The sequence below is a fragment of the Alexandromys fortis genome, unplaced genomic scaffold (assembly GCF_014885135.2).
Source record: "Alexandromys fortis isolate MF-2015 unplaced genomic scaffold, M_Fortis_MF-2015_v1.1 scaffold_26, whole genome shotgun sequence".
Taxonomy (NCBI): domain Eukaryota; kingdom Metazoa; phylum Chordata; class Mammalia; order Rodentia; family Cricetidae; genus Alexandromys; species Alexandromys fortis.
In genome coordinates, this window is record NW_026067894.1 from 10,894,875 (window position 1) to 10,910,022 (window position 15,148).

Consider the following 15,148-nt stretch of genomic DNA (forward strand, 5'->3'; position numbering starts at 1 on the left):
ACTCTTTTGGGTTTTTGCCACCTCTTCAATTTTGGGTGTACACCGGGTTCCATGGAGGCTTCAGATCCCACTGAGCTGGAGTTACAGGCAGAAATGAGCCTTCTCAACTAGGTGCTAAAGACTAAACTCGGGTCCTCTGGAAGAGCAAAATGCCCTCCTAAGTGCTTACACCACTCCAGCTCTGGTAATTTGGGTTTTTGTTGTTGTTTTGGTAATTCGTTTTTACATCTGTACATGTGCATGTCAGAGTCAACCCAAGGGAATCAGTTTTCTTCCTTCCACCATGTAGGTCCTGGGGATCAAAACAAGTCATCAGGGTTGGGTACAAGCACCTTTACCAGCACTGAGCCATTTCACTGGCCCTTCTGCGGCTCTAAAAGATAGCAACTGCTAGGCCACACAAGCAATGGCAGAGCACTAGATCCAGGGAGTCAGAAGACCCAGATAAAAGCCTGGCTGGTTATTAATGCACACGAAATCCTTCTCTTCTCTTCTGCTGGAACATCTACACTCCCTTCCTCCTGCTTGTCCCAAGGATGAGAGGTGGACACAGCCTGCAGTCCAGCAGAGAGAGGCTTTCACGCAGTGGGCTGAGTGTCAGGTCAAAACGTGGGACCTCAGCTTTCGCATCTCAAATGGGCATACCAAAACCACCTTCTGTGGCCAGCAGAGTTGATGTCCAATGAAATACACTGGATAGACTTCTTAGTAACAGTTTTTGGCTGCTTAAGACCAGTCTCAGGCTGGGGAGACTGCTCAGTGGATAGAGAGCTTGTCACCCTACTGTGAGGATATGAGTTAGAATCCCCAGCGCCCATGAAAAGCCAGAAGCAGGCATCCTGCACAGCTGCCCTGTGGCGAGAGTCAGAGTTACAAGAAGCTCCTGAAGCTTGCTCACGGGTGACAAAATGAAACCTGCCTCAAACAAGGCTGTAAGGATGGACAAGCAAAGGTTGTCCTCTGACCTCCGTATCTGTGCAGCCGCTCATGAACCAAGCCTCCCCAACCACAACTCTGGCCTTTGGCTCAACACGTAGCCAAGACCTTGAACTCCACGTGCCAGGTGCTGGGATTGTGTAACTGTGCACCTGCTCAGTTGGTTTTGTTTTTCTGTTTCTGAGACAATCTTGTTACTGTAGTCTAAACTCAAACTCTGTATTCTCCTGCCTCAGCCTCTTAGGGTTGTGAGCCCATACATGCTCTGTGCATAGTCACCGAGTGGTGATGCCGCTGTGTTCAAGACTGCTCTCATGAGTAACCAACCCCTCAATAAATATTCACTGCTTCACCAAGCTGGATTCTGGTGCAATTGTTATTTTTGTCTGCGGTGGGTACCCTTTCTGGGTTGACCAAGTGTACTTTTTTTGGGGGGAGGAGGGGGTCGAGACAGGGTTTTTCTGTGTTGCTTTGGAGCCTGTCCTGGAATTAGCTCTTGTGGACCAGGTTGGCACTGAGCTCAGAGATCCGCCTGCCTCGGCCTCAAGAGTGCTGGGATTAAAGGTGTGCACCACCACTGCCTGGCTGACCAGGTGCACTTGTGCATGTGTCTCACAACATGGGAAAGCCAGGCTTTGTACAAGGCAGACCGAACTCAACCTCTCAGATTGAGTCAGGCTCAGGAGCCATCAGTTCCAACCCCAGCTTACCACCCCACCCTTCCTGCCCGCCCTAGGGTTAACAGCGAGGCCAGGCTGGAGCAGGGCTCCCATGAGCAGGTGTGGAGAGAACAGCACAAATACCAAATTCAGATTCCAAAGTTCTGTATTTTTTTCAAAATAAAGATCACACATTGTTTAGAGACAATCTACACAAGAGTTACAAAAAATAGTTGCCCAGGCATAAGCATACACAGGTTTGTTAATTATACACATATGGTTACAAGTGTGCTTGCAAAAAGTTCATTGGAAATATACACAAGGCTCTGGAAATGTACACCGTGTAGTGTTACAGTCTATATTCAAACGAGGATTGACAGTATGTTACATTCACTTACAAGTAGACAAAATGCAAAATACAGCTCATCTGTACAAAACGGAGGGCGAGTCACTTTACAAGGGAGGCGCTGAGCGGGGAAGGGCAGGCGAAACTTCTGCACGTCCTTTCTTGACTGTCACAAAATAAGCAAAACATTTTTTAGGATTAAAAAAAAAAAAGAACACTAGTGTGAACTGAATCGTCTGAAGTAACATTTAGAAAGGCTCTCGCTACCATCTTGACTAGCTGACAAATAAACCAAGCTATTTTTTCTTTTTAAACATTAACTAGGCTGTATAAAGAACATTTATTCTTTCAAAAGAAAAAAATTTACTTCTGGTTGAAATTACAATTTACAATATACAACACTATCTGCTACGACCATAAAAGGTGGATATACACTGAGTGCATGGGGGGGGGGGGGGCGCTGATTCTCTTTTCTTACCAAAAAAACGTGTTCATGTTGATTCAAACTTCTCCACATTTACATTACAGGTATACAAATGTACAATTGTACAATCAAAAGGATGTCCGACTACTAGGGTACATTATAGATACAGATTAGACATCAAAACAGGAAATACTACAAATCCATATATATGCAAAAGTCTACACAAGTATACACTATGTATCTATAGAAGCAAGACCAGGAGCAGAGCTGGATTTTCACTCATGCTAAATAGTCAGATTCTGCTTCTCAGTGTTCACAGAGAGCAACCCCATGGCCCCAACCACTGGCCTTGGGCCTCTGTGACTCCTTTTCCACCTGGATCTGCGGCCACCACCTTCCTCAGCATGAGGTCATCTCCAAAAAGAATGTCATGAACTCTGTGTCACAGGCTGATGCTTTAACGACTCTGAAACGTTCCCATTTCATATGTATATATGTATATATATATATATATTTTATAAACAGTGTTAAATGCCAATTTGGGGTCATTTAACTAAAATTCAAATTTCTCAGTTTTGTTTTTTGTTTTTTGTTTTTTTAATAAAATGAGGAGGTCGGGAAGAGCTATTTGCAAAACTTGCCACAAGGCAAATGAGTTAAAAACCTTTTTTTGTCTTTTTTTAAACTTTTTTTTTTGTTAAACCAACCACCCTGAAAGTGTCCACATGTGGAATATAGATACAACATAAAACATGTGGCCTCCCATGTACACTGATTACCTATGTACAAGTTCCTATACACCAGTAAACAGCAGGGCAATTAGTCAATTAAAAAAAATAATTAGTACATGTGTAATAAAATGAAATTTACAAAGGCCTTTCCACGGATGGATCTGATTCCTTTTGGAGGAGGGAGTAATCCCGGAGCAACCGTTGCCCACTTCTGACTCTACGCTGGGCATTTCTGGTTGCTGGTTGGATCTGCCAGGGTCAGTGAGGTCAGCGGGACGGGGATGGGTGCACTGCTCAGATGATACCATTAGGGGGGCCACACATGGGCCCCAAGTCCACACCATTCTTCATGTAGTACTTCTCCAGCTTGGCCAGGATGTGCTTGCCATAGGTGTACTTTCGAAGCGTCGCGATGTGTGGCCGGATCTAAAGAGGACAGTGTGTGTTACACGGGCCAGAGAGGCCTCAGATGTTGCCAGCACCTTCCCAGATATGGACTGCATGGTGCACATTTCACCCCACAAAGGTATCTTTGTCCTCTTATTGCTAGAAGCCATGAGATAAAGACAGGAGCTCTTGCCCTAAGCATTGACACAGGACAGGGAACCCACACAGGGCAGAACAGCACCTGCACACAGAAATCCAAGCTGTTCTGGCAGCTGGGGATTCCTTGGGGAACCATTCACTTAAACTCACCACCTGATCCCTGGTTCTCCAAGGCACAGGGTTTCTTCCAGTTAACAGTGACCAACTGTGCTGGCTAGTTTTTAATGTCAACTTTACAGAAATGAGAATCATTTTGGACGAGGGAACATCAATCGAGAAAATACCCCCACTTGACTGGCCTGTGGGCAAATCTGTGGTGCATTTTCTTGTGCACTGGTGGTCCTACATGCTATAAGCAAGCAGGCTGAGCAAATTACTGGGAGCAAGCCAACAGGCAGCACTCTTCCATGATTCCTTAATCAGCCCCTGATTCCAGGCTCCTGCCCTGACTTCCCTGATTGGTGAACAAACTATAAGATGAGGCAATCCTTTCTCTTCATGTTGCTTTGGTTATAGTGTTTAACCACAGTAATAGAAACACTAAGTCAGACAGAATTGGTACCAGGTCAGGGGTACTGCTGTGACAGAATGTTTTATGGTAGCACCCAAAGTCTGGGCTGGAAAAGCCATTGTGTGCTCAGAGCTCAGTGGGTTTCTGTGGGAACCTGTGAACAGTCCAGGTGATAAAGACCTGGCTTGTGAAGCTTCAGGGGAAAGCAAAGGCTCTATTAGGACCATTCAAGTGACACTCAAATTCACCACTAACGTGAAACCTTTGCTTTGCTGGTACATTGCAACTGACTAGCTGGGGCTGTGATTAAGGAGACCAGCACCAGTGAACTCAAATATTCCAAGAGTATTTCCACAGAAGGTGGAGTCCAGAAAGGGCCAATAGGGTCCACTTCATGCTGCAGACAACCTTGATAATGTTTAAAGACTCTTCCAGGTGGTACTGGTTTTAAAGGGGTCATGGCGAGAAGGTGAAGCTTGGCACTATGAGGATAAAAGCCACTGGTGAAGGCGCAGGCTGAGTGGCAGGGAAGACTGAAGGAATCATGAGAGAAGTTGAGACTTGGCACCAATGTGGCAGGGTCAGAATCCTTGAAGAGTACCCAGGAGGGGTTAGTGGTAAAGGTGGATCCCAACAAAGACACCCTAGCATTTTGGAGATGCCAGTGCCATGGGATGACTGCCTAGAACAGCAGCAGCTGTGCAGTGGAGCCAACCTGAGCCTAGGAGATATACTGTAGGGGCTGTGGATAGCTGTTGAAGCCTCCTGGAGAACCCAAGGATCCCAGTATTGAGTCCTACAAGTCTGACGCTGAGCTTTACACTGCTGGACTGTGGTTTTGCCCTGGTTCTTCCCTCTCCGAATAAGAAAGTATTTAACTTATTCTGATTTTATAGGAGCCCACAGTTAAGAGACTCTGGATATTTTAAAGAAATTAGATTTTCAAAGTATTTGTAAAGATCACAGAGGTTTAAAAAACTGAGATTTTTTTTTTATATTGTGAGCTTAGTATTAATATGAGCTCCTGGGGATAAACAGGAAAGGAAAGGTTACACTTTACAAGTAATGCAATTGTGTGTAAAGGTGACAAGGGGTTGATTATGCTAGCTAGTTTTTATGTCAATTTGATAAAGCTAAAGTTATTTTAGAAGAGGGAACCTCGATTGAGAAAATGCCCCCACCTGATTGGCCTGTGAGCAAGACTGTGATGCATTTTGTTGATTGATGACTGATGAGGGAGGACCCAGCCCACTGTGGCTGGTACCACCCCTGGGCAGGTAGGTGGTCCTGGGTGCTATAAGCAATCAGGCTGAGCAAGCCAAGCCAGCAAGCAGCGTTCCTCCATTGCCTCTCTGTATCAGTTCCTGCCCTGAATTCCTTCAATAATAGAGTAGACCAAGAGTTTTTAAAGATGAAATAAATCTTTTCCTTCCCAAGATACTTTTGGTCACTGTGTTTACCACAGCAATAGAAACATTAATACACCAATAAATAAATAAGTAAATAAATAAATAGGGAAAGACAGACAAACAAAGGAAGGAAGATTGACACTATGCCAGGGCAGCTGAGAAAAAGAAGATACAGAGTGGTTCTGTAGTTCAGCCAAAGACAAATTAGGAATAAAGAATAGTATAGGTATTTCACCCCACAGATTCACTCTTCCTATTACTTGTGACACATCACTGGCATCAGTCACTTCCCACACCCGTGCTCCTCCAACCTAGAGAGCTCTGATCACTCCTGTGAGCACTCTTGTGGCCCCTGCCCTGTTCCTGTGCACACAGCTCACTTGAGAGGGGGATTCACTTAAAGCTCAGGGGCCATGCACTTAGCAGTGCACTTAGCAGTGCTGGCTCCCCTCTGCTTGCCTACTAATCTTTCCACACAGAAAATAGAAGATGGTGGAGGGGCACTTTAACAATGTTACCAACAAAAATTCACACTGCTCACAAACCTCAAGGAGCACCATGCCAGGAGACAGGTGGCAGCCCATCTTGAAGCCTACAAGGCCAGCAGTTTGTCTGCCCAAGTGTAAGCTCAGAGTAAGGAAGGGCCAAGGAGCTCTAGAAACTGCTATGAACTCACACAGAACACAGGCTAGGAAAAAGCACACCTCCTCCTGGCACCTTCAGTGACAATGGCTGAAAACAAAGGGGTCTGGGCGCTAAGTAGCAATCTACATACCTTCCCAAGCTTGCCTATCCAAAGGATCCACGAGTGCTGCAGCCCCAGATGTGGTAAGGACCATGTCCTCAACAAGGGCTTCTCTCACTAGACCCCCAGCCTTGAGCACTCCTTCCCTTCCCTCTCCCCTGACCCCACCCCCACTCTCCTCAGCTTTGCTGCACTCCATTTTTAACTTGGACTAGTAAGGCATGAGGTGCTACTTTCCACTCTCCTAACACAAACCCACATTCCTGGCCCTCCCTCTCCTTTTGATTCTACCTTACACTGACCACTTCTCTTCAATCTGAAAAATGCTACCAGCTATTATATTAGCTCAGCTGTTTTCATGGCTTCCCCTACTCCAAATTACAGTGGTGGCACAATTGTCCTGGGCCTGAGTGTTTGCTCCATGGGTAAATCACTTGCTACCAAGCCTGACATGCTTTGAACCCACATAGAAGGAGGAAAAAATTGACTCCAGCAATAAACTGTCTTTTGACCTTCTCATGCAGGCTGAAGCAACACACATAAAGTGAAGTAAATATAAAAAGTATTAAACAGTCTCCTCTCAGGTCCCTAGTCTTCATTACTGTGGCCTCTTCCTAACCATGCACTCTGCAAACACCACTCCACCATACTCTATTCTCTTCCCTGCTTTTCCTGGCTTTCCCGTGCCTATGAGCACAGTCCCTCAGTGAGCACCAGGACAACGCAGTTCTGAGGATCTGCCTATCGCCACAGGTTTAGTTATTTGCTTCCAACAGCTGTGCTTCCAGCTCCTGCCTGCTACATGCTACCATACCGCCTCCTACACACTGCCACATCGCCTCCTAGCACCTCCACATGCAACAAACTGCAAGATGCACCCCACGTGCCCTGGGCTCCACCAACCTTCAACTGCCACCATCTGCACCACTGGCTGGTAGTTCAATGGGTTTGAATCAGAGCTGGTGGGATTCTGCCTGGCTCAGAAAGAGTCCATAATAAAGATTCTCATTATCGGACTTTGTCCTCAGTGAGGGCAAGTGGGTCATCACTGCCAGACAACAGCAACCCCTCCGCTGAGAAGGCGGGGGGAGCTCAGAGCACAGAGGCTGAGGGGTGCAGGCCAGAGGCCTTGGCACCACCAGGCACAAGCAGTTGCAATGTGCTTTCCCTACCTGTGGGGCTCATGGATGACTCCCCTATCAACCCCCACTCACAGCAGCTAGTTTTTTGGGCCTCTGTTCCCTTTCTCCTGTCTAACTATCCCTGGCCTTGATTCTGCATGGGTTGGGTGAGGGCCTCCTCCATAGGCAGCACCATTTTCCACTGCCCTGTCCACACTGTGGGTCAGCAGCAGAGACCAGGCCTTTACAGGAAAGTATGATGGGATCAGTGAACACACACACACACACACACACACACACACACACACACACACACACACACAAAAAAAAAAAAAAAAAAAAAAAAAAAAAAAAAAAAAAAAAGAAAGAAAAGAAAAGGAGACACAGGAAGTAGACTACCCTGAACTGATGAGATGATCTCAAAGACCAGGGAAGGAATTACCTCACAAAAATATGTTCTCACTCACAGCCAAGTGTGATAGCATGTCTGTGATTCCAGCAATTAGGACCATAGTTTTAAGGCTAGTCTGGGCTAAGCAACGAAGCTCTGTCAACAAACCAACCCCCCCCCCAAACAAATAAACAAACAAAAAATGTGGCTTAGTGGCTGAATGCTAGTTTAGGCTGTACCAGGCCTGGGTTCAGCCCTCAAAACAATATTCAAAAACAGGAAATATGCTTCTCACAGACCAACAGGATGGCTATGTGAGTAAAGACCACTTGTCATGAAATCTGACCACATCACTGTGACCTAGACATGCACAACAGCACAATCACACACTAAACAGGTGTCAAAAACACTGCAGGCAGGCAGTGCACAGGGTCCCATGCTGACAAATACCCAAACCCCTAAAAGGGGGAAAAAAGTTTAAAACAAAACAAAAACCAGAACCAGGACTCCCATACTGTGAGTTGAGGAAAGAAGTGACAAACACAGAGAGACCATAGTGATCCCACACAGTGAGAGGAGGAAGCACAGAACAAGTCTGGTATAGCAACACAAAAAAGCCCACTGTCTACTATCTGCTATATCTGAACACGGTCCACCTGGTCCTTCTCCCACTCTGGGCTGGCACCCAGTGTGCTTACCTTGTGCATGACAATCTTCCGCTGACCTGGCTCAGCCACATCGATCATCTTCTGGACCACATAGTTGGCATACTGATCCTTCATCATGGTGTATAAGGCACTGTGGGGACCGTCATTCATGGTGCACACCTCATCGATGAGTACAGCACGCTCTGTACGTGAGGCATGAGTGACACACTTCTCCACAACATTGCTGTCATGAGGAAAATTAGGAACAATCAGATAAGATCCCCAATTAAGCTGTGTGTTTTAGGATGGACAATGAGGGAAGAAATGGTACGTATGGGAATTCATTTGCCCAAGGTCTGGCTCTGTAATGTTCTTTTTTGGTCTTAACACTGGGGTGTCCAACAGTGAATCACCTGAGCCCCAGTGTTCTACGAGAGGGGCCCTGACCTGCTGGCAGATGACAGTAATGAGCTTGCAAAGTTCATAGCGAGATTCACAGCAGAGATTTCTAATAGCTCAACTCGTTTACAATCACTACTTCAACTCACACCAAGACTTATGATGCTGTCCTTGCATCTGTAAGCTCAGGCTCAACAACAAAACTCCTTTGGTCATACCAGACACTGGGCCATGGCGGGAGATCTGAGCTCAGTGAAGGAAGCTGAGCTCAAGCAAAGCAGGAGCACAGCACTTCAGCAGTTCAGAAGCACAGAAGGCCCTGCCTTCTGTCATCACTTGTGAACACTTAGCACAGTTTTCTAACATGAAATGTCTGGCTGCCAGACTGATGACTAGTCACCACACAGTGAGTGATTCCTCACCTCAGTTCCCGGGGCACAAATTAACAACAGAGTGTGCTAGCCAGACAGTAGTGGTGAACATCTTTAATTGCAGCACTCAGGAGGCAGAGGCAGGCGAACTTCTGTGAGTTCTAAGATAACTGAGGATACAAAAATAAACCCTATCCCAAAAATAAACAAAAAGGATGTGCTGTGTGCACTGCTGTTACTGAGCCCAAGATCCAGCAGCAGTCAGTACATGGGAGTTGGTAAAAGTTGAGGCTTTGCCAAGGGCTCAAAGAGGAGAGAGCTCTAGGTCCCAAACCCTCAAGGAGAAAAGGCTAACGAGAGGCCAAACCCACCAAAACAGACCATACTCAGTAAAGCGCAACCGCAAAAGAGATCCTCATGCAGGTACGCTGCCCGTTGGCTTCTCTAGACTAAGTTATACTAAGTGCTTTGATTTGGGCTGCTCATAATTTAGTACTCACAGAGCTCATAAATTAATAGACAAGCTAGATGGCATGGTGGATAAATGTGCTTACACTGCCAAGCCTGAAGACCTGAGTTCATTCTCTGGAACCACAGGATAGGAAAGAACCTAATCTACTCTAGCAAGTTGTCATCCAAGCTCCACATGGATACTATGAAATGTACATGCTCAATCAAGTACAAACACACACAGAATTGTAAAAAAAATGATTTTTTTACAACAGATCTCACTAATTGAAAGCAATTATTAATGAACATCAATATAAACCCCTGACCAAAAAAAAAAGCTATTTGTCAAGAAAAAAAAAAATCACACGAAAGTGCCAGGGAAGAAAATCCTAGAAAAGGCCTCAGCGCTATGTTCCCTGAGCAGTGAAAAGGAGTGAACACTGCTCAGAAGAGCGCCCAGCTAAGGCACAGAGCTGGAATTTTCCAAGCCTGATACTCTGAAGCTAAGAAGTTAAGGCCTGCACAGATCTGGCAACTTGCCCCTCTCGGGCCAAAGATGAAGGTGAGTGGAGGCTATCTCACAATGCCCACCAACAAGGTAGGAAACACACAGGAGAGTTCAGTGGCAACTCCAAAGGAGTGGAAAGAGCTTTTAAGGAAATGTCTTTGAAGCCACATTTGGTATACTTCTTGACTTTTAAAGCAGGTAATACACATGGCTTCGTATGTAACTGTACTCGAGGCTATGACCAACAAACTGAGCTTGATACCTAGAACCTGTAAGATGGAAAAAGAAAACCAACTCCCACAAGCTATCCTCTAACTTCCACATGTGCACAGCGGTACAGTGCACACAAGCACATAGACAAATGCCCACAAATAAATAAATAAGCAAGTATAAAAATTAGGGAAAAGGTATTGTGAAATAATCTTTTTGTACACTGTGAAGATGTGTCACTCAGACTGCTTTAATATAAAGTTGAAAGGCCAATAGCTAGACAGGATTACCAGGCACAGAGGATGCTGGGAAGAAGAGCAGGTGTCAGAATATAGAACAAGCAGCACAAGCATTACAAAGTAAAGGCAACTGAACCTCATAAAAGAATATAGATCAGGGGCTGGAGAGATGGCTCAGTGGTTAAGAGCATTGCCTACTCTTCCAAAGGTCCTGAGTTCAATTCCCGGCAACCACATGGTGGCTCACAACCATCTGTAAAGAGGTCCAGTGCCCTCTTCCGGCCTGTAGGCATACACACAGACAGAACATTGTATACACAATAAATAAATAAATAATTAAAAAAGAATATAGATCAAAAGAAATGGGTTAATTTAAGTTATAAGAGCTACTCAGAAACAATCCTAAGCTACAAGACAAACCTTCATAATTAATAGTAAGTCTGCATGTAATGATTTGGGAGCTGGCTGGTAGGACAGAGAAGTGCCTAACAACAACAAGGCTCTGCAGCCGAAATACTACCCAATCCTCACTTCCCAGAGCACAGACCTTGCAAATTTGTGCTGACTCAATACAAGTACATTGCCTCGGATCTCTGCTACAATTTTGCTTTTATCCTCAGGACGACCATGCTCCAGTACATGTTGGATTACATAATTTCCATACTGATCCTATTTGAGAAGCAACAAAACAAAGAAAATATACATAAATAACAGTTTTCTAGGTTACTAGGTCTTCCATATAATTAATATATATCACTCATGTAGCACTGTGACAGTTTATCTAAGGGTGAAGGAACCTGCAACAATTTTTAAAATGGACAGGAGTAAAATTATTCCCTCTCATTATAAAACGAGAACACATTGTTACTAGACTACAGATTATTTCTCTTTATATATTTATACACCTACTTCCTAGCTAACTTCTTCACAAGAAAGTAGGACTATAATTATTTCAGAATGGAGGAAGGAATGTTTGGGAAAAAAAATGTTTCCTATTAGAATAGAAGTTGCAAAAAGTTTGCTTGCATCTTTCTGGAGATCTGCATCCAACAAAACAATCAGGATTCATTATTTTATCAGCAATAGAAGCAAATCCCAAAAGAAGAATCAACTAGTACACTTGGCTTGTGTGACCAATGGAGCAGAGACCCAGAGGTACACAATTAAATGCAGACTCCAAATCAGAGGTCAGGGCTTCAAATCATTGCCTATTTTTCATGAACCACAAACTGGGCTGTGATGAACACAAGCTCCAAAGATCTGAAGTACACTGATGATATGTTGATACTTTCTGCTAACAAAACACACACTCTGGGCCTACAAGAGCCCATAAGGGTCTGCAGTAGTACCTGCACAAGCTGTTCCGTGTGCTGGTGAAGCTCCTCAAGGATAGGGAGAGTCTGGTCAGGGAGACAGTGCTCTAAGATCCTCTGAATCACCCTGCAGCCATAAGGGTGAGTAGACAAAGCAAATACCTGGAGCAGAAAGATCCAAGACAGTATTGTTACTTTATTACCCCACTCCTCTGCTTCACAGATAAGTTTAACCCACCATGAGCTAATAAACTATTTCCTGGGTTGTTTTAGGAATTCATATATGTGTATAAATTAGCAAAAATGAACTCTTCCAAGAAGTCTAAAAATAAATCAGAAAAGGAGTTAAGGTAGTAAAAAATCCACTTAGTCAAGAATCAAGAGCGTCACCAGACAGTGGTGGCATACATCATTAATTCCAGCTCTCCGAAGGTAGAGGCAGGCAGATTTCTAAAGTCAAGGTCAGCCTGGTCTACAAAGTGAGTTCCAGGACAGCCAGAGCTACACAGAGAAATCTTGTCATGAAAAATTAAAAATGAATCAAGAATGTCAACCAACTGCCTTTCCAAAACATAGTATGAAAAACAGGAGGAAGAGAAAGTGTGCCAGTACCTTTAATCCCAGCACTCTAGAGGCAGAGACAGGGATCTACTTCAGGGAAGACAAGAGGTACACAGCTGAGACCCTGCCTCAATAACAGGGGGGGTGGGGGAAACCACACACACAAAACAAAAAGAAAGCTACAGAGAGGTCATTGATAAAGTGCTCATCTGAACCTGTAAGGACAAAGGCTGACAACATTCAGCATAGGGAGACACAACACAAAGAGCAGAGAACATATATGAATGCTTTCATACAAACACATAGTTACACACAAGGCTGGCTGAGGCACTGTTAGGTTTAAGAGGAATAAAAAAAAAAGTGTCCCACCACTGAGCTGCTTCCTCAGCCCACACACCCAATCTTGATTCTGGCCTTTCCTAGATGTAAGGAAATATACTCCAATGGAGACAGCAGTGAATGCCTTTAATCCTGGCAGTCAGAAAACCAAGACAGGAGGATCATGAGGTTCAGGAGTCTACCTCAAATCACCAAGGGAAAAAAAAGACTCTGAAGAACAATAATACATCTCACATGAGGTGAGTGCTGTGGACCTCGAGTGTCAATTAGTAGACCAAGTGTTTGTCCTCTCATTTGCTATAGGGCCCTATGGTTGCACCTGCTACTTAAGGTGAGCTTTGAAAAGACACTGTGCCTGTTCATGGTCTAAAGCAGTTTATTCCACTCAATGCATTTCCAAAAACACTTCTAAGCATTCACTGCATGTCTAGAACGTTTTCCAGGCATGCTGCTGGCAAAGCATGGCACTTCTAAACCTAAACTTTGGTCCAGACATCTGCATTGCTTGCTTGTTTGCTTAATTATTTATGTGCGTTGGTGTTTTGTCTGTTTATATCTGTGAGGGTGTTAGACTTCCTAGAACTTAAGTTACAGACAGTTGTGAGCTGCCATGTGGGTGCTGGGGATTGAACCCAGGTCCTCTGGAAGAGCAGTCAGTGCTCTTAATGCTGAAGAGTCTCTCCAGCCCCTTTTTTAAAAATTTTTTATTTTTCAGCCGGGAGGTGATGGCACACGCCTTCAATCCCAGCACTTAGGAGGCAAAGGCAGGTGAATCCCTGTGAGTTTGAAGCCAGCCTGGTCTACAAGAACTAGTTTCAGGACAGCTAAAACTGTTACACAGGGAAACCCTGTCTCGGGAAAAGGAGAAACAAACAAACAAACAACAACAACAAAACCCCTAATTTTTATTTTTTACTTCTATGTGGAAACTGTTCAGCAGTTTAAAACATGCTAAGTGGGTATTTCACCAGATACAAATGTTAGCTAGACCAAAGTACTGGATCAAAGAAATACAAATTCTGAAATCTAAGAAGATACTGGTTAGTTAACCAAGTGGCTGGTGCACATTCCTGAAGCAGAAATGCTGCACTACATGGTAGGAACTCTCTGTTTCTGAGCCTCATTTTGTACTTTCTTCCTAACTAATAGAATAGACTTTTTCTTATCAACTGCTAATCTGTGCTTCTGTAAAGTATTAATTCACCTTTGGCTCATCTGCCCCCACCTCTATCGTTTCCTTTGATTGTAGGAGTTCTTTATCTAATCTAGCTGCCAACACTTTGACAGGTTCAACAAGATAACATTCAACTCCTGGACTGGAGACAGAACTCAATGGTAGAGTGCATGGCTATCCCATTAGCTCCTCATCACTCCCTCAAAAAAGCAGGACAATCATTTTTTCCTTTGTTTTAATTTTGCTGTACATTTTATTTAATGTCTTTTTAAAGATTTTATTATGTGTGTGTGCCCCACCAAAGCCAAAAAGAGGAGTCTGATCCCCTGGAACTAGTTACAAATAAATATAGTAATGAATGGTGATGGATCCAGGTCCCCTGCAAAAGCAGTAAGTGATCTTACCCACTGAGCCACCTCTCCAGCTCCAATAATATAGCGTCTCAGTGAATGAATGTGCCACCCTCTGCTCTACTAATCCTGAAACTCCCAATAACCCCTAAGTTCTGACTCTTCTCAACCATGTGGGAATCCCCATTCTGAAAGAATTCTAAATCATGCTTCCACTTAAACTGAACAGTACTTCAGATTCATATGCCCAAAAGAATCCAGAGTCCAGATTCAAATACCTAAAAAGGAATTTTGTTTTACCACTCTGTCCCAGTAACTTCCCCAAGGTGGGACGGTATTATTTGTGGCAAACAAACTAACAATTACCCTAACTTAGAGGCACTCAGAAAAGTGACAGCATGAGAAAGCGACAGATTGACAGGCAGCGATGATGCACGCCTTAACACCAGCCCTCGGTGAGTTTGAGGCTGGCCAGGTCTACAGAACTAGTTTCAGAATAATCAGGGATACACAAAGGACCCCTGCCGGGAGGGGTGTAAAGTAAGGGTCTTGTGTGATGATAGACTGATGATGACAGATAGGAATAATAGCTATCCATGTAAAAATAATCCTCCGAATATTAAATTCAGCTAAACAGGTCTGCTGCTAGCTATGTACTCCATGACAGACTCCCCGAGAGTGAAGGGAGGAGACCTGTTAACAGGGCCAGGTTGACACCACTGAAATTGACTGCAGAGTGCACTATGTATGAGATGGACGCTGATGACA

At 44.4% G+C, this 15,148-nt stretch overlaps 1 protein-coding gene and 1 non-coding gene across 29 annotated transcripts in view; both read right to left on the minus strand.

Annotated features, from left to right (window-relative positions):
- Window positions 1-1,743: 1,743 nt before the first annotated feature.
- Pum1 (pumilio RNA binding family member 1) overlaps window positions 1,744-15,148 on the minus strand; it is a 128,522-nt gene continuing 115,117 nt past the window's right edge. For 18 of the 28 annotated variants that reach the window (XM_050151037.1, XM_050151209.1, XM_050151121.1 and 15 more), the window contains 5 exons: window positions 11,993-12,118; window positions 11,191-11,312; window positions 8,518-8,710; window positions 5,335-5,530; window positions 1,744-3,522 (listed from right to left, as the gene is read on the minus strand). In XM_050151037.1, the coding sequence (XP_050006994.1) occupies window positions 3,404-3,522; window positions 5,335-5,530; window positions 8,518-8,710; window positions 11,191-11,312; window positions 11,993-12,118 (756 nt within the window). In that variant the 3' untranslated portion in view covers window positions 1,744-3,403. The remainder of the gene's footprint in view (window positions 3,523-5,334; window positions 5,531-8,517; window positions 8,711-11,190; window positions 11,313-11,992; window positions 12,119-15,148) is intronic. The other 10 variants (XM_050151259.1, XM_050151251.1, XM_050151190.1 and 7 more) reach the window with 1 other exon arrangement.
- Window positions 7,281-7,363, minus strand: LOC126510411 (small nucleolar RNA SNORD103/SNORD85). Its single transcript, XR_007594381.1, has one exon. It is a non-coding gene; the product is annotated as a small nucleolar RNA SNORD103/SNORD85 (small nucleolar RNA).